Source organism: Populus euphratica, unplaced genomic scaffold (genome assembly GCF_000495115.2).
Source record: "Populus euphratica unplaced genomic scaffold, PopEup_1.0 scaffold10.1, whole genome shotgun sequence".
In the NCBI taxonomy this organism is placed as follows: Eukaryota; Viridiplantae; Streptophyta; class Magnoliopsida; order Malpighiales; family Salicaceae; genus Populus; species Populus euphratica.
Window position 1 is genome coordinate 615,181 of NW_011499856.1, and position 24,702 is coordinate 639,882.

At 33.0% G+C, this 24,702-nt stretch overlaps 3 protein-coding genes and 1 long non-coding RNA gene across 4 annotated transcripts; 3 read left to right on the top strand and 1 right to left on the bottom strand.

Annotated features, from left to right (window-relative positions):
- Window positions 1-985: 985 nt before the first annotated feature.
- LOC105123253 (cytochrome P450 85A) lies at window positions 986-4,909 on the top strand. Its single transcript, XM_011022765.1, has 9 exons — window positions 986-1,849; window positions 2,369-2,690; window positions 2,792-2,941; window positions 3,034-3,279; window positions 3,389-3,475; window positions 3,574-3,652; window positions 4,266-4,372; window positions 4,494-4,618; window positions 4,711-4,909. Exons 1-9 carry the CDS (start codon window positions 1,659-1,661, stop codon window positions 4,796-4,798), a joined length of 1,395 nt encoding a protein of 464 aa, XP_011021067.1. The 5' UTR covers window positions 986-1,658; the 3' UTR covers window positions 4,799-4,909.
- A 6,384-nt stretch (window positions 4,910-11,293) lies between these two features.
- LOC105123254 (UDP-arabinopyranose mutase 1) lies at window positions 11,294-14,410 on the top strand. The gene is made up of 4 exons (XM_011022766.1): window positions 11,294-11,872; window positions 13,266-13,516; window positions 13,611-13,779; window positions 13,869-14,410. The coding sequence occupies exons 1-4, from the start codon at window positions 11,531-11,533 to the stop codon at window positions 14,205-14,207; spliced, it is 1,101 nt and encodes a 366-aa protein (XP_011021068.1). The 5' UTR covers window positions 11,294-11,530; the 3' UTR covers window positions 14,208-14,410.
- Window positions 14,411-15,219: 809 nt separating this feature from the next.
- LOC105123257 (probable tRNA (guanine(26)-N(2))-dimethyltransferase 2) lies at window positions 15,220-22,737 on the bottom strand. The gene is made up of 12 exons (XM_011022767.1): window positions 22,392-22,737; window positions 21,660-21,959; window positions 21,439-21,526; window positions 21,090-21,211; window positions 20,800-20,939; window positions 20,643-20,715; window positions 20,372-20,460; window positions 20,173-20,278; window positions 19,356-19,568; window positions 18,584-18,778; window positions 15,920-15,997; window positions 15,220-15,729 (listed from the first exon to the last, which is right to left on the bottom strand). Exons 1-12 carry the CDS (start codon window positions 22,488-22,490, stop codon window positions 15,484-15,486), a joined length of 1,749 nt encoding a protein of 582 aa, XP_011021069.1. The 5' UTR covers window positions 22,491-22,737; the 3' UTR covers window positions 15,220-15,483.
- On the top strand, window positions 16,248-18,385 carry LOC105123256 (uncharacterized). The gene is made up of 2 exons (XR_841826.1): window positions 16,248-17,312; window positions 17,623-18,385. It is a non-coding gene; the product is annotated as an uncharacterized LOC105123256 (long non-coding RNA).
- Window positions 22,738-24,702: the final 1,965 nt, after the last annotated feature.

The following is a 24,702-nucleotide window of genomic DNA, read 5'->3' on the forward strand; positions in this document are numbered from 1 at the left end:
TTTTAATTATTATTTAATATTTAATTGATTTTAAATTAATATGCATATTTTATTATTATTTATTTAAATAAAAAATAGTGAAGTCTATAACTCATGTCATAGTTTTAAAGAATTATTCATAATTGATCTGGGTTAATATAATATATCTTATCTTAATATTTTAAAAAAATTATCATATTGAGATTTTTTTTGTAAAGTCAAATCATGACTTTACAAATAATCCTGGCTATCTTTGGACTCCTGTGCTTAAATTATTATTTTTTATGTTTTTGGTTATTTTTTCTTTTGATGTATTTTTTTTTCTATCTTTGCACATGAAATTAACTAAGTCGTGTTAATATAATTTTCACATAATTTAATTTAAATCTCAAATTAGATAAGAAATGAAATTAAAAAAAATTCAAGTTTAATATGCAAAACTTAGTTTAACAAGAATGTCAAAATAATTCCACATCACTTCAATATTTTATTTATATTCTATAAATTAAGCTTTAATTGGCAGCTTAGCACTCTAGTTATCTAGTTAGGGCATATTTGATTATTTTAAAAAAAAAATTAATATATTAAAATAATATTTTTTTTAATTTTTTTTTTAACATTAACACATCAAAATAATATAAAATTACTAAAAACTTATTAATTTAGAAAAATAAAAATTAAATTAATTTTTTCTCAAAAGCATACAGGCCCAGTCTTCTATTTCTCCTGTGGACCCCTAATGTTTTACCCGGCTCGATCTTAAACAACCATGTTCAAACTAATGTTATTATAAAAGATTTTTTTTTTTTTTAAATCATACTCGCATAAAGAATAAATGGGCACCTCGAGCATTACAAATTTATTAGAAGTCTGGTTGATAATGCTGTCCAAGTAAAGTCAACTGCACAGTTTGATGGTATTCATGAATTACTGTTCACAACTTCAACCTGCTTCAAGGCGCAGTCTAAGTTTGAAACTTGCAGTTAGAATGGAACCACAAAGACTACAGAAAACAAACTTTCTCTCTCCCCACTTATTCACGAAACCAATGGCTTTTCTTTTATGCAGTTTCCAAGAGCCTGTCCTCTAGTGGTTTTTGTAATTCCATTTTATGCAGATCTTGTTGACAGACATGTGAAGGGCAATGGCTTTTCTTCTGGGTCCAATGGGTGCATGTGGCTCTATATATATCGCCCCTTTTAACTCGGTAGTTACGTCCTTTCCTCCCTAGCAAGGCTAGTTTTTATACTTCTACCATATAAACCAATATATAGTGTGCCCCAATCATTTCTCGAAAACACCAACAACCCATCATAAAGAATTCTCCCCATCCACAAATTGTTGTATTTTTAAATGGAACTTCTGATAATACAGACATTCATGCCTTGATTCTTGAAAGAATTGCCTTCCAAGTCTTTTTTGAGTCAAGTAGTTGGCTCAGTTAAAAGTTTTCAGTTAAAATATTGTTCTTTTAATTTCCTGTGAAGTGCTTTTATTACCTGTGGTTATAGAGAGGAGGGTCCCTTTGCTAGTAGGGTCTTTGCATTTTGTATATAGTTTGAAGGCCTATATATATGTGTGTGCATTCCTCCAGGCAAGCTCAAATTAGAGCATTTCGATAACATTAGCAGCTCTTTCCGAGGTGGGCTTGGAGCTGTTTTTCTTCCTTGGAAGCATCAATGGCTGTTCTCTTAATGGTTCTTGTGGCGGTTCTCTTTTTGTTCTGTATCTCCTCTGCTTTGTTGAGGTGGAACGAGGTGAGATATAGGAAGAAAGGGTTGCCTCCAGGTACTATGGGATGGCCAGTCTTTGGAGAGACCACTGAGTTTCTAAAGCAAGGTCCAAACTTCATGAAGAATCAGAGAGCAAGGTGATGGTTTGCATGAATCTTAATTCATTATGTTGATGATGTTATTGTGTGTTTTTTCTCTGCTTGTGTTCTAGCCAGTATTATTTCTGATGCATGCTCGCAGATTGGAAGGAGTTGTGTTCCTAGCTCTTGTTCATTCGGTGTGTCAACTGTTGATATATTACTTTCAACTGAATTCTTGGTTTAAGCTTTTCACCTCATTTATTTGTATCCCTGCTTATTTTTCTTGTTTATGGTTAGCTGACAATTGCTTCTAAAGTCATCTTTCTTTTTTTCTCTTTCCATTTCAATCAAAAACAAAAGAAAAAGGACTTGTACCTTCTTTTTCCTTTTGGGTGAGGATTGGTCCCTGCTAACCCACAAAAGATACCCATACAGCTAAGGCCAATCTCTTAATGAAGTTATGGCTGTTAGTTAGAACAGTTGTGTTTGGGTTTTCTTGTAAATTTAACTCAAACGTAACATTCTTGATAAATGGATATATCAGCAGGTAACCTTTGTGTCTCTTTAAAATTGCAGGCATGGGAGTATCTTCAAATCCCACATTCTGGGGTGTCCTACCATTGTGTCCATGGATCCAGAGCTCAATCGATACATCCTAATGAACGAGGGAAAGGGCCTTGTTCCTGGTTACCCTCAGTCCATGCTGGATATCTTAGGCAATCGCAACATTGCAGCAGTTCATGGCTCCACTCACAAGTACATGAGAGGGGCATTATTATCCCTCATTAGCCCCACCATGATCAGAGAAAAACTTTTGCCAACAATTGATGAGTTCATGAGAACCCACCTCAGCTACTGGGATACCAAAATTATTGACATTCAACAAATGACCAAGGAGGTACCTACCATCATGCCATACATCAGAATTTAATGAAGCCCTTCAACTTAGGTTTCACTGGATTAATAATAATGTACATTCTGTACCATTATTTTATGCAGATGGCACTTCTCTCTGCACTTAAGCAAATTGCTGGCACTGATTCTTGCTCAATATCTCAAGCATTCATGCCTGAGTTTTTCAGGCTGGTTTTAGGCACTTTGTCGTTGCCAATTGACCTTCCTGGCACAAATTATCGACAAGGAGTCCAGGTAATTGATTTTCTAAAAACATCTAACATTTCTATGTCTAGTTTTTAGTCAAGTCTTTCTCATCACTGTGTCTTTTTCACTATGTCATGCAGGCAAGAAAAAATATTGTAAGCATGTTGAGGCAGCTAATAGATGGGAGGAGGGCATCGAAATTATACCACCAGGACATGCTCGGTCGACTTATGAGAACTGAGGAAAATAAATTTAAACTAACAGATGAAGAGATAATTGATCAAATAATCACAATTTTGTACTCTGGCTACGAAACGGTTTCGACTACATCAATGATGGCAGTCAAGTATCTGCATGATCACCCAAGAGTTCTTCACGAGCTAAGAGTAAGTCTAGACAATAAACAAAATGATGAGACACTAAACGGTTTTCAAGTGTTTGTACATTTTTTGTAACATTCCTGTGTTCTTGACTGAATGCTTCATCTCTGTGTAGAAAGAGCATTTGGCAATTAGAGAAAAGAAAAGGCCTGAAGATCCAATCGATTTAAATGACCTTAAATCGATGCGTTTTACTCGTGCCGTGAGTGAAAAATTTTACTTCTCGATTATCTACTGCCTTTATTTTGCTGATAAGTTGCTGAGGTTAATTTGATCATTTCTCTGTTTCATCTCATGCAGGTGATTTTTGAGACCTCAAGATTGGCTACAATAGTAAATGGGGTTTTGAGGAAGACTACTAAAGAAATGGAACTAAATAGTGAGTGTTATTTATTTTATTTTTACTTTTTTACATAGAATAATGTTTCCTTCCATTATAAGTTTGATCTCGAGTTCGAGTCCAACCCAGACAGAATCTTGCAGTACTAGTCTTGTGCAATACTATAATTTAGGATACCCTGAAGAACCCAAAAAAGAAAAAAGTAAACTCTATTGTTTTTAAGGGCTCAAGAAGCTGTTTTGCAGCTAGCAGCAGCTATGCTTTTAGATCTTTGTTAATAAAAAAGATAATCATGAGCATAATAAGATCATCTCCCTTTGTGGGCCTTACAACTCCTATGATTTACATGGAATACCTACCAATCCAGCTAGGCCATTCTCTTTGCGACCCAAGATCATGTTTAAATTATTTTTGACAAGAAAGGGAGCTTTTTGTCGAAAGGAATTCTTTTGTATAGTAAAATATGTGAAACTAAATCAATCTTTAACTGATGGGTTTGGTTTTTTTTTCTTTTTCTTTTCTTTATGCTGGTGGGCTTGCTTTAGTGTTCATCAAGAAAGAAACATTAGGTTCTAAAATTGCTATTTGCTTATCATGCTTAATGTGGATGATTTAAGGCTAATAACAGCTTTACTCTTTCTATTGTTTTCAGGATTTGTGATTCCAAAAGGATGGAGAATCTACGTTTACACAAGGGAGATAAACTATGATCCATATTTATATCCTGACCCATTCTCCTTTAACCCATGGAGATGGCTGGTGAGTGAATATTAATTTTTTTTTTTGTTTATTTTTCCTTCCTGGACCTGTTTCTGAAACTAAAAGAAGAATCAACAATTTCCTTAAAGGAACTAAACTAATCTGTGTTTGGTAAATGCAGGACAAAAGTTTGGAGTCTCAAAACTATCTGTTCATTTTTGGAGGAGGTACCAGGCAGTGTCCAGGAAAAGAGCTAGGGATAGCTGAGATTTCAACTTTCCTTCATTATTTTGTAACTAGATACAGGTAATTGCAGAAACCCACAAATAAAAATCTATCCTTGAGCAAAAAAACTGATCTTAATTTGCTGATCTTGCTGCCCTGTTGCTTACCTGCAGATGGGAAGAGGTTGGAGGAGACTCATTAATGAAATTTCCTAGAGTTGAAGCACCAAATGGGCTGCACATTAGGGTCTCATCTCACTAACTAATAATAACCTATGCATGTACAGAAGAGAGAGAGATATAGCATATCAGAACTGATAATGATGTTCTAACATGTTAGAAAGTGAATGACATCGAGCTAGTTTTTCCATTTCCTTTTCCTTTTTCTCCCCTCCCGTCTTCAATCATGTAATGGGATACAAATCATAGAGGTAATCAAGCCATGCCACCATGTTTTCTCAAGAAATAAACAAAAACACATTGCCGCCAAATGACATCACCCAACTATAAAGTTTGTTGATTCTAAGAAATAAATGGAAGAACACAAGTATATTATTGTGCAGTTAAAATGAGGTAATAAGCTTTTTACAGATGAAATAGTTTTGTGATCAAAGCAGATCGAAGAACGATTTTTCAGATAACATAGTATCTAGCGATTATGGGCTAAAACGATCAAAATTCTAGGGATGCTTGATGGGCTTAGGAAACATCATGAGCTGATTAAGCATGTTGATACCGCTGGGAGCTTTTCCTATTTGCTTAACAGATGAATTAAAATCTTTCTAGTGCTGAAATGATTGTTTTCTTGTATAAAGATGGAATAAGAATTAATGTTCCAAGTCTTTATTGGACAAAGAGTAGGTCTAAAAAGTAGTATTTAAAAGAGGTATTCACTGTAGTTCTTTTACCTGCCACCTTGATGATGAAAGCTAGTGTTAAGAAAGGAGAAATGAAGAAAAAGGTGGACAACTAGATGGGTCTCGACCCTCTTTTATGGGGGCAGAAGCCCAAAAGACCGGAGAATGGAAGTAAAAAAAAGTGAAAAACTAGCACCATTAATGTTCGAATCTTGAACATCTAGTCCATGAAATATAATGACAGCTTCCCATATGTTCTTGCCCAAAGAGATGGAAGCTCTTGCAACTTCTCATATGTGCATGTTGATCTTTTCTCACAAATCTTCTCTTCCCTAATGTTAGTAAAATTCAATCCTCAGATCATATTTGATATGGTTTTAGATGGCACTAATGATTGTTTAAGTTCTAAACCAGAAGGTAAACCAGAGGATTTGGTTAAAATATATTCAAACAAATTAATGCATATCAATTAAGTCATTAACATATTCAACACAATTCAAAAATAAATAACATGTTAAATTTTATTGGAGATAAATAATAAATTGTGTTAAGGGTTCAAAAATGATGATCGGAAACTGCCGGATTTTGTCCAAACACTGGTGGAAATGGACAGTGTCGGTGCTTGACAGCATTGCCACGATTATGGTGCGTGGGTATTTGCACTGGCTAGAGAGATGGCTAGCTGGATCAGGTGCTATGCTCTCTCCTCTTCGCTTCCACATTGGCAATGCAATCCACAACCATTTGAGAGGGGACGTCAAGCCATGAAATTGTTTGCCTAGCTTTCCTCACTCTCCACTGTGTTCTCTCTCTCTCATTTTTTTTCAGGTGCTACTGCGGCTTTTATTGTTTAGGCTGCTTCCAGGATCACGGAGGGAGAGTTTATATTATTTTTTTTATTAAATAAAAATATTATATATTATAAAATCAAATATCTTAATTTAAAATCTGATGAATATAATTTAATTGGTGATATTCTAGATTTATTAGTTAAAAATTATTAGTTTGAGTTTTATAAACTTTAGTACTATTAAAAACTTATATAATTATTAATTTCAAAATTTATAAAATTAATTATAGTACGTGCAAACTAATATAAATATTTATATTAATAAAAAAATATCTTAATTTATATATATGTCTCTTAATTTTCAGATTTTATTTTTAGGTATTGTTAATAATTTATTTATTTATTTAGTTATTATAACACATAGTTCTTAGTTTATTTAATTATATATGTATATAACCTTTTTTATTTGCATTTAATCTTTTTGAATTATAAAAATATATTAAAAAAAACTTATATATACAAATTCTTTTATTAAAAATAAAAATATCTAACTTATAAAAATTTACAAGAACGGGTCACATGACTATCATGTATCAAAATGGTGTGGCACATGTCACTTTCATACGTAAATGCATTTAGAATTATAAAACTACTGTCGTAATGATCATATAAAGAAATTAAATTAAATTTTAATCCTGCAAATTAAGAAGAAAAGATATCAGTTTCTGCTTCTAAAAAAAGCTTTTTAAAAAAAAATAAAAAAACCCTTCAAGTCAGATTAATGATCGTAACAACACCTTTCGGCTTTTTTTTCACTCTCGCCTCAATTCTATGCATTAGGCAAGATAATTAATGAAACTTCTCCTCTTAATTACAATGAATTCTCACAATGTGAAAGTAAAATAAATAAATATAATGCGAATTTAATTGGATAGATATAAAGACCATATTTATATGTTTGATTGTGTATTTATAAATTAAATTTAAATCCTCTTGTTTGATTGTTGTAAAGTGAATTCCACGGGGAATCATTCTTAAAAAAAAGGAAATTTCTTTTTTATGTTTGATTGTATATTTATATCATGAAAAATGAAAGAAAAATTATTACCATATTTGACCATCTCATAAAAAAATAGTATTTTTTTAATATAGTTATTGACTTTTTTAAAATAATACCATTCAACATCTTCTCATGTTCGGTACACATTGAAAACAACATTTTTTCCCACGGTATCCTATTATTATAATAAAATTTATATAACATAATATGTATATATGATTATTGTATAATATAACTTTTTATTCAACATAATGTATTTTCTAGCATATATGTAGTTTAAAATTAGCATCTATAAAGACAAATCATAATCAATGATTAGTATATTATATTAATATAAGTTCTGATATAAACCCTAACATCTTATTCTCTAATATTTACATGTATACATAAATATTAATAATGTACTCTTTTCCAATAACATTATATTTTCTTATTAATATATATACATAATCATGAAATGGTGGACCGCTCAAGCTCTTAAAACATTCGTAAAAGGTATTCCATTCTGTTAAATGTAGAACCTCTCTTATATTTCTTAGAACTTAACTCGGTTTAGTTTTCCTTCACCTGAAAATGGAATTGCTCTTGTTCTAAAGTAGACATGAAATATGAAAATAATCTAAAGGAAAGGGAGATGAAGCCAATAATTAGCACCATCAAACGCGTAAATTAAACTTTGCTAATGATGAAAGCAACAAGGAGAGGAACCCCGAGTTTCCATACACATGCAACGCTGTTCATCTTTCTAGGGCCACATAATATCCTCCTCCTCCTCCTCCGGCATTCACTCCTTATCAAAAGCGGCAGTGCTTTAAATTTCCCTGTCGGTGCCTGCATGCCTCTCTGTCTTTTCATTTTCCCCCATCCATCTATTCCTTTGTCTGATAGTTCTTGAAAATGTATATTTATATGATTTCAAATTTTGATATTTATGATCTACGCAAATACCTGATAAAAAGAAAGAATGCTTACAAAGCGAATTGAACCAAACCCATGCCTAATTTGACCGGTACTATAAGATTGATTAGATCTTGACTTTCCGTGCCTTACCAAAGTTAGAATTGTATATTTTCACTATATATATATGTTTGCATTTTTTTTATTGCAAGTGTTAACTTAGGAAAGCTTTATTTATTTTTATGTTTTAAAAGTATTTTTTTAAAATTAATTTTTTTTTATTTTTTACTTCAAATTAATAATTTTTTTGATATTTTAAAATCATCTTGGTGCTTTAATATGAAAAATAATTTTTTTAAAATAAAAAAAATATTATTTTAATATATTTATAAATAAAAAATATTTTAAAAAATAATCACAGTTATACTCGCAAACAAAACCATTCTCTAATTTATATATTTTAGAATACCAAGATATTATGCAATTGTTGGTTTATTTTGTGGGAAAAGAAAGATAAGATAATAATTTATGAAAGTAATCTCTTGCGTGTCCGTACTTATGAGTTAATTGTAATTAATAGATAATTATATAAGCATAAACAACGTGTAAGACAAGTTCAGTTCGCTAAATTTCAAAGCAACTTCACATGCAGTTGACCTAATAATGTGTTTTTCTTTTTTACAAGTTGATTTATTTAGAAAATATATTTTACAAGCTGGGTTTAATTTTGTTTGTAGCTACGTAGCCCTCTCACTGAATATAGTCTACGGTCCAATTTAAATGTTTTTCTTTATCGAAATATATATGTAATTATCCGAGGTACATTCTTGAGAAATAATCTTGTATAATAATAAAAAATTAATTATCTTAACCTTTAAGGTAGATTATCTAAAGCCATTGACGTTACCAGAATATATTTTTTCACCTACATTAATGTGCTTCAGTCGACGACAACTAATTAATGATGGATTAATGACCCTCGAGACAATGTTAAGCCGCTTTATCAATAATTAGCAAGCCTTTGATTAGGGACTATTGACCATCTTTAATTAATTAAAAATTGTCAAGCACAATGCTCTCTATTGGGAGATATTTTCGACTCTTTTGTGTGTGTTTTCTTTGAGAAAAAAGTGGGAAATCAAACGTATGCCAACATTTATAAATAAATCATAGTTTTAAAATCTGGTCCGACTCAGCGGGTTGACCCGGGACCTGTCCGACCCGGGGCTGGAACCGGACCGGGTTGATGAAAAAATAAGGTGAGCCATGACCCGGCGTGACTTGGCCGACCCAGCGGGTTGACCCGGAAACCCGGACGACCTAGAAAAACCCGGTTGCAACCCGTTGACTTTTGTTTTTGATTAGGGAATTTTTTTTAAAATAGAAATTGACCTGGCCGACCCGGTCAAAACTTGGAACCCGGGCCGGGTTTAAAAACTATGAAATAAATAAATAAACTTATTTTTAAGAGTAAGTTTCTAATTTTCTTGGTTCAATTAAGGAAAATAAATGAGGGGGTTTGCCAAAAAAAAAAAACAATTGACAGTCAACATGTATGTTACCTTAAAATTAATAGGACGAGGAGATGCTTGTGCCTTGTTTCGTTACTAAAATCTCAATTAAAGTGCATTAATTGATGATTAAGGGAATTTAATTATTTTGATGTTTAACGGTTATTAAATAAAACCATTTTTATTATATATACGTATACTTATTTATTCAACATTTATTTTCCCCATTTTATACCTTCAAGACAATATATTATATATATGTCACTTATTTATTCATGGAATTTAATTATTTTGATTTTAAGAAATTCTTCCAACAATATAATAGTAATTATAATTTATAAAATAAAAATTCCTATATTTATATGTTAATTAACATCACTTAACTTATAAAATCAAGAATATATTTTGATAATATGATAATAATTATTTTTCAAATAACTTTTCATGACATAATACATGTCAATAATATTTTTTATTTTTTAAAAATTATTTTTAATATCAATATATCAAAATAATCTAAAATATATAAATTATATTAAATTTTTTTAAAAATAAAAAATAATTGTTTTAAATTTTTCAAGAATACAAATTAAATTGCATTTCCAAACAACCTTTAAATCCGAATACCTCAATTACGGAGTATTCCTATGCAGCATAACATGTACGTGTAAAAGTGTTTTTTAATTAAAATAATATTTTTGTTTTATTTTATTTTGATATTAATATATTTAAACTAAAAAGTATATTTCACTTTAAATATTTTTTGAAAATTAAAAAACAATAAAAAAAAGTACAGACCCAGATGACCTTTATGACAGATGTCGGAAGTAAAAACACCCTGACCCATGCCAGGCACCGCTAGTACCGCCCCAAGGGACTTTAGACCGTCAAACACCTCTGGGCCAACACATGTAAGGACCCCACACGGAAATCGTACAAAAAATACGTTTGAAATGTGTGATCCTCCGCCAAAAGGAGGGAGGAACCGACACTCCTCGCAGGAGGATTATGCAGTCAAATGGGCTTTAACATTAGTTATTATCTTTAAAAAAAAATTGAATTTTTTTTATCTTTTTTAATTTTTTAAATCATTGTAATATATTAATATAAAAAATAAAAAAATATTTATTAAACACTGATAATATAATTTTTTTATATCAACCTGATGAGCAGTAATAAAATAGATGCTTTAATTTTTTTAAATAATTAAAATAACATGGTTTTTAAAAAAAATCTGATAAAAAAACCAAATTAAGCTAAATTAGATTTCGAATCTCGTACTTGACCACCAAAAAAATCTGATTTTAAATTAATATTTAAATATTTTTTAATTGATATAAAAAATGAATCTAAAAAATAAATATATATTATTTTAAATATATTTAAAAATATAAAAAGATATTTTGAAAATTAATCTTTACAGCTTTGTCAAAGACATCTTTCATTGCCCTTGTTCATCATAAGTACACCACGTGTTGCTACGTGCATGCATCTAAGTGGACGAAGATATTGCATGAGATTACAAGTTGAAAGCGATAGGAGGGCTGAGTTAATTAATTTATGAAACTTGAAGGACCATTCAATGAATTTTACCCATTGGGTGACTGACCCCTAGTCCCCAGCAACCTCGTCTGTGTTTTTGAACTAGTCCCCGCCCCCCTCTCTCTCACATTCCACCCTTGAACCTTCAGACACGTCTCCTACTTCACCTCCATTTCGGCCACATTTCACGGCATTGCACGTGCCAGGCCACACCTCTCCTTATATATACACATTACACACCTCCTTGCTCACATATCCCTCTACGCTCGTCTCCTTCTCTGCACTAAAACTCTCTCCCTCCCTCCCTTCCTCTGTGTCTCTCTTACTCTCCTTAACAATGGTTGAACCTGCAACTGACACAAAAACAGCAACAAAGGTTGTGCCTTTGTTGAAAGATGAGCTTGACATTGTTATACCAACCATAAGGAACTTGGATTTCTTGGAGATGTGGAGGCCATTCTTTGAGCCATACCATCTTATCATCGTTCAAGACGGTGATCCATCCAAGACTATTAAGGTCCCTGAGGGTTTTGATTATGAGCTTTATAATAGGAATGATATCAACAAGATTCTTGGTCCCAAGGCCTCTTGTATCTCTTTCAAGGACTCTGCTTGTCGTTGCTTTGGTTACATGGTTTCTAAGAAGAAGTATATTTTCACTATTGATGATGATTGCTTTGTAAGTTATTTCGATCTCTGATTTTTTCTCTCCTTTTTATTATTTTTTAGGGTGTTCTGCATCTGGATTTTGGTTTTTTTAGGCCAAAGTTTAGATCTTTCTTAATTTAAAGGTAGATTTGATCTGTTCTGTGACTTGGATTTCCTTGATTTTGGATCTGTTTATGTTATGTTTGTTGATAAATTTATATGCCGATTCTGTAACTGTTGCATGTTTTTGATCTACAAAGCTTCTCTGTCGGTGGATTTCTCTTTGTTCGTAAACACATTTGTGAGTGATTTGTACTACATTTTGTTAAGCGATATAAATTGGCATAATCATGTTTAAATCTTCTCCATAAACTTCAATTGACACATCGCAGGTTTATGATTTTTAAATCTCCTTATACTAATTCTGTAACTGTAGTATGTTTTTGATCTGCAAAGCTTCTCTATCAGTGGATTTCTGTATCTTCTTCTTCATAATTGTGAGTGAGTTGTAGTACATTTTATTAAGTGATATACATTGGCATAATCATGTTTTAAACTGTCTTCAGAAAGTTTGAATTGACACACATTACAGATTTATGGTTTGAAGTCCTAATTGAACATGTAAATCAAATAAAAAACTGCAGGATCCTTAGAATTATGTTTTGGTTCTTGCTTCCTTTTTAGTTTGATAGTGGCATTTGTGAAATTGGGGTTTTCAGTCCAATTTACCTAAATATCCTTTTATGTTCTGTTTCTATGATCCTGCCATATTAGATTTGAAGTAATGATGTGAAATCTCTCTAGACATTGTGACATGTTCTTGTAACTTGGGATCTGACTATGTTGGGTTTTGTATTATTTATGACAACTCACATCATTATCTCACACCTAATCAAGTTGGATTTGTTATACAAATTCAAATAAGTGGCCCATGCATGGAAAGCTGAAGCAATGTTTACAACTTTGCACAAAGAGGTATCATAGCAATATGCCATTTGTAATTGACAAATATTTGGTTGCAAATTGCAGTGATGGACAGCTATGAATTCTGATCTGGTATAATTTTGAATTGTCTGTGATTTCACATGTTCTTACTAATTGATAACGGAAGGAAGCTTTACTTTTTCTCTTTTTTGATTGTGGATCCTTGTTTAGAATAAACATCGGATTTGAAAGCTAAATGCTCCGCTTGCCCTCATAAAAAAATAAATCCCCACATGATTAATCAGTTGTTTTATACTAACTCCATGTGCTTAAGTATCCTTTCTAGATGGTTGGTATTCTTTAAAACTATACTTAAAAAAAAACTTCATTTTATTTCACCATGTTTTGATATAAAAATCCTGACTCGTCACAATTTGAATGCATCACTTTATCTATTCAACAAAAAAATATAGATGTTTAACTGTTAACTATGTGGTTAGGTTGCTAAGGATCCATCTGGTAAAGCTATAAATGCACTTGAGCAGCACATCAAGAACATTCTCTCCCCATCAACTCCATTTTTCTTCAACACCCTCTATGATCCTTACAGAGATGGTGCAGATTTTGTTCGTGGATACCCCTTCAGTCTTCGTGAGGGTGTCCCCACTGCTGTTTCTCATGGCCTGTGGCTCAACATCCCTGATTATGATGCACCTACTCAGCTTGTCAAGCCTCTTGAGAGGAACACAAGGTGTGCAATCCATTGATGAGTGCAAAGACTTAATTTGGCCCTCGAAGTGCCTTTGATTTATTTAGTTTTTAATACCATGCTTGCAATTTATTAGGTACGTGGATGCTGTTTTGACCATTCCTAAGGGCACCTTGTTCCCTATGTGTGGTATGAATTTATGTTTTGACCGCGATTTGATTGGCCCCGCCATGTACTTTGGTCTCATGGGTGATGGTCAACCAATTGGTCGCTACGATGATATGTGGGCTGGCTGGTGTACCAAGGTATATATGTGCATCAATTTCATAAAAAGCAAGACATGTTCTATATGTTTTAGAATTGTTATTGGTATTTAATTGATGATTGTTTCCAGGTTATCTGTGATCATTTGGGACTAGGAGTGAAGACTGGTTTGCCATATATCTATCACAGCAAGGCTAGCAACCCATTTGTGAACCTAAAGAAGGAGTACAAAGGCATCTTCTGGCAGGAAGAGATCATTCCCTTCTTCCAAGCTGCCACTCTTTCAAAAGACTGCACCACTGTTCAGAAGTGCTACATTGAGCTGTCCAAGCAGGTTAAGGAAAAGCTTGGAAAGGTTGATCCTTACTTTGATAAGCTTGCTGATGCCATGGTTACTTGGATCGAGGCCTGGGATGAGCTTAACCCCACAGGAGCTTCTGCTAAAGCTACCAATGGCAAGCTTAAGTGAGATTTTGATTAGGTGCATAAACCAGGATGAGAAAAAAGAGTTTAATTATTGAAGTCATTGTATCCTTAATTCTTGCCAGTGTGGCCGATGCTTGGATTATCGTATTGGTGGACGTATTCTATTTCATTTTTAATTTATTAACTTCTTGCTCACATGAATAAGATGCAGATAGTTTAGTAATACAATATGCTTCTTGGATTTGGTAAGGTTAAGACGATTATCTTGAACTTTTACTAGGTGTTAAGAAACAAAAGCTTAGTGGAAGAGGCTTCTTGTTTCATTCCTTGTCTTTTTCCATTCATCAATCAGCTGGGTGCAATAAAAATATTATTTTGATATATTTATAAACACATTATAATATTAAACAAACACAATCACAAATTAATTGTCATGGAGGTTGAAGATGTACACTTATTATATGATGTCCGACGGCATGCTTTATTTGTGACCTTGGCACCATAAATTCTTTCATCATGCCTGGTATGTTCTAAAGTGGCGATGGTACTGTTTAAATTATAATTTAACAGATCAGATTTTAGATTATTTTTTTTTAGAGGTTTTTAGTTTGAATTAAAAATTTATATGATCATTGAGGTAAAGACGTAGTTGAGGTGCATATAGATATCCAATATTAAAAAAAGAAATTAGAGACGGAAGATGAAGATAGATTCCACCAAGACTGAGACCTTGAAGGTGCGAGTTAAGACTTCACGAACAAGAATCGTCAAACGATGCCAGACTTAAGTTTCACGCAAATAACGAGTCAGATGAGCCAAGAAAAATATGCAGTCAATTCCCTTTGAAAATTCTGTGGTCAATTATTGCGAATCATAAGTTGAATCTCAAAAAAAAATCGTCCATAGGCACCCAGCACACTTATGGTCATGCTCCTTTGTTTTTTTGCTGTTAAAAAATAGTTTTATAAAAATTTAAATATCTTTTAGATATTTTGATATATTAATATTAAAAATAAATTTTAAATAATAAAATAATATTGCTCCAATGTATTTCTAAAAATCAAAATGCCTTGCAGGCTCTATACAGTTTCTAAAAAATCTAAACTGTCAGTGGATTAACCAAAGCAAAAGAATATATAATGTAATAAATAGCATCTGACACTAAAAAATGGCAAGCTGTTCTATGGATAAGAAACACAAGATTGCTTCCACATTCACCAAAAATTTTCTCAACTTCTGAGAATTTACTAGTATGTGAAACCACCTGCTATGCAGAGAACATGAAAACAGAACTTCTGTAGCATCAAAAGGCTTAATTCTTAAGAGCTTGAGGTAGGATCACTGATATCAACTGTTTTTGGACGTTTGGCTTTAGGCTCTTCACTGTTTTCATGGTTAAGATGTTCATTCACTGCCTCTGGACCCAAAAGAGAAATGTGCTTGCTGGTAATTTGACGACCTGCCCTTAGTTTTGGCCCCCAATGTCTTTCAGGATTCGGAAGGAAACGTGCGACTTTCTTGGCTTGTGCCTTGCTAAGAGATGCAACTGCTCGGGCAAAGTTGGCCTAGGTAAGAAGAAACAAAAGGTAAGAAAACTCAGCCAGATGATAATCATCCACAACACAGGGAAGTGTGTGTACTGCACATGCAAATTACAAATGTGGGCAATTGTTCAATAATTGGTTTAACATTGAATTAACAACTTAGGTTATAAGGAAAAAAAATCTAGATCTGCAGCTTGGGAAACAAACATACTTGAAGAACTGGTTCTTTTGCAAGTATCACGCTGCCTGGCTGATCAGGGGCTTGAGCTTTCACAGGATGATTTTTCACCTACATGAAGATACATAACCCTTTAATAATCAAGAGTGCTTTCAGCAGCAGGAAAAAGCTGTTGTCTTTTACATGTAGATCATTCCATTTTCCAATACTCCAAACAAGAGAACACAGTTCTAAAAATCATCTTAAGAAGATCACATGCAAAATATTAAGGGAAATGAGAGAACACCAAAAGAAAAATGAAAGAAACTACAGCAATCTAAAACGAATAGCTAATTTATTCAATCTATTTTAACTTTACATGTCTGGAAGGAATGGAAAACTTTTTTATTCTTCAAAAATAAAAATTGCACACGCACACACAGACACATGTATGGAGATGTACTAGTGAAACACCTTTTCTAAGATAAAATGGTGATATTAGCAAGCTCTTTTAGTTATTTGACGCACATGAATCAGATAGCCACCCAAAAAGTCTTTACACAGCATCTCCTTATGTCACCAGGAAGAAAGAAAAGTCCAGGAAGCTCAAACAGAATGCTAATCCTTCTATCTATTCTAAGATTATGCATCTGCAAGAACAGGAAACCCTTTTTAAAAGCGAATGTGTCGGGCGTGCACGCACACATATTCGGAAAGGTACTAGTAAAACACCTTCTCAAACAACAAAAGTTGCTATTGGCAAACTCCCATTTTGTTATTTGCCTCACATGAATCAGATAACCACCAAAAAACTAAACATCTGGGATCACAAAGGCAAAGCAGGAAGATAGGAAAAACAGTGGACACAAGTCCTCACCCGGCATCCCATTATGTCCAAAAGAGGAGAGGGAAAACATCCAGGAAGCTCATGCAAATTGCTAATTCTTCGATGCATTTTAACCTCGTTAGCCAGGAAGAATAGGAAAACTCTTTTTTTTTTAAGGGGAAAAAAAGAAGCCAAAAGCAGGCATTTGTATAGTAAAGCACTAGTAAAACACCTTTCTAAGACCAAAAGGTGCTATCAGAGAATAGCCATTATGTTTTCTGCCTCCCCTAAATCAGATAACCACAAAAACACCCGTATCTGGGATTATGAAGGGGAAAAAGGAAGTAGGATCATAATATGTCCCACAGAAAAAAGAGAAAAACACAGGAAGCTCAAACAAATTGCTTCCTTCATCAATCAATTTTAATTTAAATAACAGGCTTAAGAAAGAAAACCTTTTCTATTTTAGAAAGAACAGTGCACACACACACACATGTACAGTGAGGTACTAGTAAAACCCCTTTCTATTTCCAAAAGGTGCTATCAGCGAACTCCCAATTTGTTATTTGCCTCCCATGAATCAGATAATCATTGATAACAACATTAACTGGGATTATGAAGGCATAACAGGAAGTAAATGAAAACCATGGACATTAGTCCTTATCCAGGATCATATTATGTCAACAAAGAAGAACGAAAATTGCAGGAAACTCAAACAAATTGCCATCATCTTCAATCTATTTGAACTCAATGCAACAGGAAGGAAATTCTTCTGAAAGAGAAGAGAGAAAGCCCGCACATATGCACATGTATGGTAAGGTACTAGTAAAACACCTTTTTAAAAAAGGTGATATCAGCGAACTCCCAATTTGTTCTTTGCCTCCCATGAATCAGATAATCATTGACAACAACATTAACTGGGATTATGAAGGCATAGCAGGAAGCCAAGGAAAACCTCAGACAAGAGTCCTGACACAGCATCTTATTATGTTCCAAAGGAGAAAAGTCCAGGAAGCTCAAACAGGTTGCTATTACTTCAATTTATTTGAACTTTATGCATCAGGAGGGGAAAAAAACCTTATTTTAAAATAATAAACAAAAATACACAAATGCACATGTATGGTGAGGTACTAGTAAAACACCTTTTTAAAAAAGGTGATATCAGCGAACTCCCAATTTGTTATATGCCTCCCATGAATCAGATAATCATTGATAACAACATTAACTGGGATTATGAAGGCATAGCAGGAAGCCAAGGAAAACCTCAGACAAGAGTCCTGACACAGCATCTTATTATGTTCCAAAGGAGAAAAGTCCAGTAAGCTCAAACAGGTTGCTATTACTTCAATTTATTTGAACTTCATGCATCAGGAGGGGAAAAAAACATTTAAAAAAAAAATAAACAAAAATACACAAATGCACATGTATGGTGAGGTACTAGTAAAACACCTTTTCAAAAAAGGTGATATCAGCGAACTCCCAATTTGTTATTTGCCTCCCATGAATCAGATAATCATTGAAAACAACATTAACTGGGATTATGAAGGCATAGCAGGAAGCCAAGTAAAACCTCAGACAAGAGTCCTAACACAGCATCTTATTATGTTCCAAAGGAGAAAAGTCAAGCTCAAACAGGTTGCTATTACTTCAATTTATTTTAGCTTTATGCATCAGGAAGGAAAAAAAAACCTTTTTTTCAATAAAGAAAAATACACAAATGCACATGCATGGTGAGGCCGTAGTAAAACACCTTTCTAAGACAAAAAGGCGCTCGCATCAGTGAACTCCCATTTTGTTATTTGCCTCCCATGAATCAGATAATCTCAAAGAAACAACGTTGTATGGGATTATGATGGCAAAACAAGAAGAAAATCCTTGGACATGTGTCTTACCCAGCATCTCATTATGTCCCAAATGACATCCATGGGGGCATCTGATTTTAGCCCCAGGGGATTTACATGCGTCCCAGAGATACGATATCCTGCATTGATCACAGCAGAACGGAAAATTACTGCAGATGGCGAGGTACATTTTAGTGTTGCACAGAGGTTGTGCAGACTCAAAAAGAGAGGAACATCAGGCAATTCCTGCAAACAGTAAAATTGGAATAAGAACAACTATATCATTAAGACACTGGTAGTAAAGATAAATATATTATGAATTTCCCCTCCGTGTTTAAAGCATAGCAAACTTGAAAAAAGAATATTTAATCATTTCTTTTTCAGAATATAAATTTTTGGAAAGAAAAGTCAATGAATAACACTATTAAATGAAGCAAACATATCTTTTATTTTTTTATTTTTTTTTTGTTTTACTCCTTTCTTTCTTTTGAAAGATTAATGCTACAAATTATAATGACACAAATGCAGCTCACTGAACTGCTAGTTGGAATACAAACACCAATAATCATTTTTCCAGGAGAATCAGGCAAGAACTTAAAGTGCAAAAATGCATATTAAACATTAAAAGCAATAAATCCAACCAATACAGAGCAAAAATGCATCTTAAACATTAAAAGCAATAAATCCAACCAATACATCTCCCGTGCCAAATTTCCAGCACCATTGAAATTATGGCAGTTCAACCCTTTGCCCTGCACTAGCAAAGAAATGGAATAGCTGAAGAAAACTGAAACAAGGCCAAAAAAAGAGCACAGGAACTAACCTCAGATATCATTGTCAGTACAGCTGATATGCGATCATAAGCAGGATATCGGTCCTTCATTGATTTCACACTTTTGAGTATGGAAGTCACCCATTCTTGATCATGAATGGGAGCAGACCATATAGGTCCACCCATATTGTATTTCTTCCCACAGTCACTGCACTCTTGAGGAACAGCAGGACCAAACCCAGGTAGATATCTTACACTGCTATCCTGAAAAGTAAAATCAAATGATATATACAAGTCACTGCAATATTCGATGGTGAACAATTTAAGATTGTTTTTTCATAAATTAGAAAAATTAAGAATATAAAATTGCTTATCCAGAACAGCCAAAAGATTTATAAACTTTCTTCTGTCAACAAAGTTATGAAAGATGTCAAGATATTTTACAACCAATAGAATTCGATACAAACCAACAGGCACAGCTCATTCCATTTTAACTGGGCAGGTCAACACATGCAGCATAGACACTCTCCATGTATTAAAATGTTATTTGTTAGTGCCCAATGATTTTAATTCACGTTTCAAACTCAATTAGATTCCCACCAACAGAGCTCATCAGGTTGGAATGGCACTAAAGGGATTGTTCAAACTTGCCAACCTGTGAGCTCACATCCAAATTGGCCACATAATGCTGGAATGGTCCCCTCACTTAAACTCAACCAATCCTAAACTATTGTCAGCCATGGTAGAAGGAAAAAATGAAGAGAAGCAAGATCACCAATAAAGTGATGGAATGGAAAATTAAATCAATTTGGATGCATCCATGTGTGTAAATAACTAAGCACAAGTGACATTGAAACAGGATGCATACCTTGGAGACAGTCCTCCCAATAGGTTGAAGATGATAAGAATCACAACCAATGCATTGATAAACATACGAGAGCTTAAGAGGAGTGTTTTTCATTGCACTTGCAGAACTGCAGTCAACAATTTCAGTTTCAGTCAGCTAGATATGGAAGTGCCATCTTATATATTTAGCAAACGTTAATGAAAATAAACAGGCTACCTACGTGTACACACGAACAAAAACCCGAACATAAAAGTTCATTTGGACAGACAGAATAGGAACAATGTAGCGCTTGTAGCGATTTGCATGGCTCTGCAGAAGACCAAACAATTAATTATTAAAAAAAAGAATCTCCAGCTCAAGTAGGATACTCTCGGTGCTCATATTACCCACAATTTGTGTGCTGTTTCTTTAGACCAAAAGCATATAAATAGCTTGTCTATGTTCTACAAAAGGAAAAAAGAAATGGGAGATTTTCAAGAGCATGGATGTACCTCAATTGAGGCAAGGAGGATCCTCAAGGCCATTTCATGGCAGTATTTCCCTCTCAATGGGTAAGAACCATACCTAATTCCACAAGTATTTGTTAAAAGGTATGCCACCAGTCTCGGAAAAGAATGGTTAACAAGAAGGTAAAGACTGTAATCTTACTTTGAGTAACAAACCTCGCCATTGCCTCCACAGAGCACTGCCATATCAGTTGCTGTACACATCAGCATTCCACCATCAACAACAGATTGAACTGCAGAGTCCAAAAATACTGAAGGTGATCCGTAAGGATCGAGATCAACCTGAAACAATCTAAACCAATGAGCAGTAGAGTTTTTTCCTTTTTCTGCTTTTACATAAACAGAAAAACTGCTAGGAACTGACAAAAGACATTTTCTATAGGGAAGCAGATTTTCAGAAAGATAAATTAAACAAGTAAATAAAATGCATACCATGTCAAATTCTTTGGGGTGAGTAAGCATATATACACGAGCATCAGCAAGATGTGATTCGACCTTTGAAATTGCCACCGAACCGTTGAACTTAATATTTTTCTGGCAAGCTTCAACTGATGCTGCAGGATGAAAATGACAGAATAAAACTCCTGTTAAGCAGATTATTATTGTGGCCGTATAAAGGTACACAATACACTTATATGTGAGAGAATGTCTACATTAATGGGCATCTGATATAGAAGCAACCTCCTGATCTTTTTCTAGGGCCATTTTGTGCAAGAATGTGTCTTTTCAAAATCAAGGAACAGGTAAAGGCTTCCAGAAGTCAAGCATCCAAAATATTTACCTTTATCATTATCCAAGGCCACTACTTTACCAATCCCTTCTACCTCACAAGCATATCTTAGAGATCTTAACCCAGAAGCTGACAATGCCTGCGTATCCAGAAAGGAAGTACTTGCAAAGTGATTTGATAATCCTATAAAATGATAACAAAGGAACTGATAACAACAAATACTAATTAAGAGAGCATGAAAATATATAGAAATAAGAGATCTGATATTGAACCTCAAGAACTTTGGGTGGCTTCAGCTCTCCTCGATGATTTCCCTCTTCGACCTTCATTGGTTCTTCTGAAATGCTGCAAGGTTCAACCTGAGATATCTCTTTGTGCACTTCGCATTCAACATTAGATTTTTCATTATCCAAAGCAGACCCATTAGATTCTTCTACAGCAAGCTCAGATGCATCCTTGCCAGATGCCTTATCAGCTCTTTTTGTTCTTTTGGACAACTTTGCTTCATGCTCCTCTTTGCGTTTGGAGACAAACGCCCTCAGGACAGCAATAGACAAATCTCTGTTGTTAACCTGGCAATACAGAATCAAATCATGAGGGTCCTCTAATTGCACAATGCACAGAAGCAGTAAAGCAACCACAACAAAATTTTTGAACTCCGGAAAAGAAAAATTAGGAGACTACATTATCATGTGAAAATACCAGTTGTAAATCAGTCACTGAAGAGACAATCAAAACCCCGCATATTGATTTATGATAGAAGGCTTCTTGACTAGTTCTTTGAGAATCTTCTCTTTGACCAATTACACCTTAGTTCCTCTACCTAAGATATTTCCATTAAACAGTAACCAGAGCTCTCCAACTAAAACCAATACCCCATCAAAACTCCAATTCAAAAAACCGGATTTACCATCCAGCAAATCAAAGATTCGAACTTTACATCTCATTTAGACAAATTTACAATAAAACAACCAACAAAAGAACAGAAGACAAGATTTTGGCACCTGGGTTTTGTTGTAAAACACTTGGTTTTTAACATTCATAAGTATCTCAGCCTCTCCTTCTTTAATAATGGTATAATCTTCCAGATCTTCTCCTGCCATTGCTCTTATGCTTTTGTCAACAAAAGACAAACTCTTAAGAAGCGAAAAAAGGAGGTTCTTTTATACGGTTGAGAGCCCTTGCAATCAACAAGAACATGCATCAAAGTTGAGTAAATAGCTTTATTTATACATGTGAGGGTGTGTCATATGTCTGCTCCTCAAAGCTGTTACTGGAATTCCTTAAACCCTAATTTCTGACCCCAGTGCACGTTAGATAATGTTTGGTGTTTTTCGCTAATGTGATCTGGAGGATTGTGTTTTGACTGGGTGGGTTTTGTTTGAAATTTCTTAGGCCTTCTCTTAAAATTCAAAGAATGGATGGGCTAGAGTTTACCTCAATGGGTTTTCCCTCTGCACTGGATGGATAGACAACGATTTTTCTCCAAAACGTAAACTTTTATTTGGAGCCTCGGGGTTCAGCTAGCTAAGGCCCAGATCACATTAACTTAGATTAGTCGAAGTTAATCATTTTTTTATATAAAAATTAAAATGATTTAGATTTAATTTTTTAAAATAAAATATCAGTCATTTTTTATAAGGTAGATTTGTTAACTAGGTTAGAACCAAATCTAACTCTAAATTAACTCTAATTTTACATCAGATTATACTAGAAAATAAATCAATTAAGTTTTGAATCTATGTATCATAAAGCTGGTTTTTTTTTTTTTTTGACTTCTTACATATTAGGCCAGATATTGATCTGCCCAATAAAATATATTGATGCTATGATTTTGAAAAGCTTGCCTATTGTTGCTAATATTATTTCAAAATCAAAGTGATGTGCTCAATAAGCATAGTCTACCCGGCATGGAAAGGATTTTAGATGATCAGACTTGAATCGCTGGGAATGTTTGTTCATTCAAGTAACAATTAGTCTATTGCCTGTCCCTTTTCTATTCAAATGGACCTGATTGAATAATTACTTTTAACTTTAGGGATCAAACTATAACTTTCTCAAAGAGCAAGGAACAAAATGTAATACAAATAACTTTTTCTTAAAAAAAAAAAACTTACTTTCAAGTAAATTCAAATGAAATTATATATCATTGGTAACTCAGCACACTTCTTTTTTAGCTATAAAGAGGGTGTTTGGGCAAACAATAGGTGCTATATTTTTTTTTTACTTAATAAAACTAGTATTTAGTTATAAATAGTAGCTGTGGTTTGGCTTATGAAAACCATTAAAAAAACAATAACCATATATTCTGATGAAGCAATTTTTTCATGCTTCTTGTTGCATTTTTGTTCCAACTGGTAATTAAAAAAAAACAACTATATGGATGTCACAGTCAAGTTTTCTTCGGCCACTTACGAATATTGAATGTTTGGTGTCATCATCAACATAGAGAGAAAAGAAAAATGGTTGCCGTGTTGAAAATCAATATTATTTGTTCATATTCGTAGAAATAAAACTTGAATCTGTGTAAGGTATGATAAACGAAAAAAAAGAGATAAAGAGAGGCATATAATATTTTGGTAAAAGGGAGGGGAGGGGTGTTAACACAAGAGGAAAACACTTGGCTTTTCTTTTCATTGTTTCGCCAAAATTAAATATATTAAATTAAATTTAACTAATTAAAAAAATTAATTTTTTTAATATATTTTATTAAAAAAATAAAAGAAAAACACTTAATAATATATATTTACACAATTTGATCAAACAAAAAGATATCAATATTATATATTTTATAATAATAATTAAATCTATAATATTTAAATTCACTTGGCTTTTCTTTTCATTGTTTCGCCGAACATGATCTAGTTTAAAATTAAATATATTGAATTAAATTTAACTAATTAAAAAAATTAATTTTTTTAATATATTTTATTAAAAAAATAAAAGAAAAACACTTAATAATATATATTTACACAATTTGATCAAACAAAAAGATATCAATATTATATATTTTATAATAATAATTAAATCTATAATATTTAAATTAAAAATTATAATTATATATATATAACTTTAATTTAAAAATCATTCTTTTAATCAAGTATATTAAATTATTTTTTATTTAATTTCAATTTTAACTATAATTTTAATAAAAAATATAGTTTATAAAAAAAATTATAATTAGCTATTACAATACCAAACATATTTAAACAATACCAAACATATTTAAAGTATTTTTTTTTTGTTGTGAAATGCAATGAGGCCAAGTATTTTTTTTGTTGTGAAATGCAATGAGGCCAAGTATTTTTTTTGTTG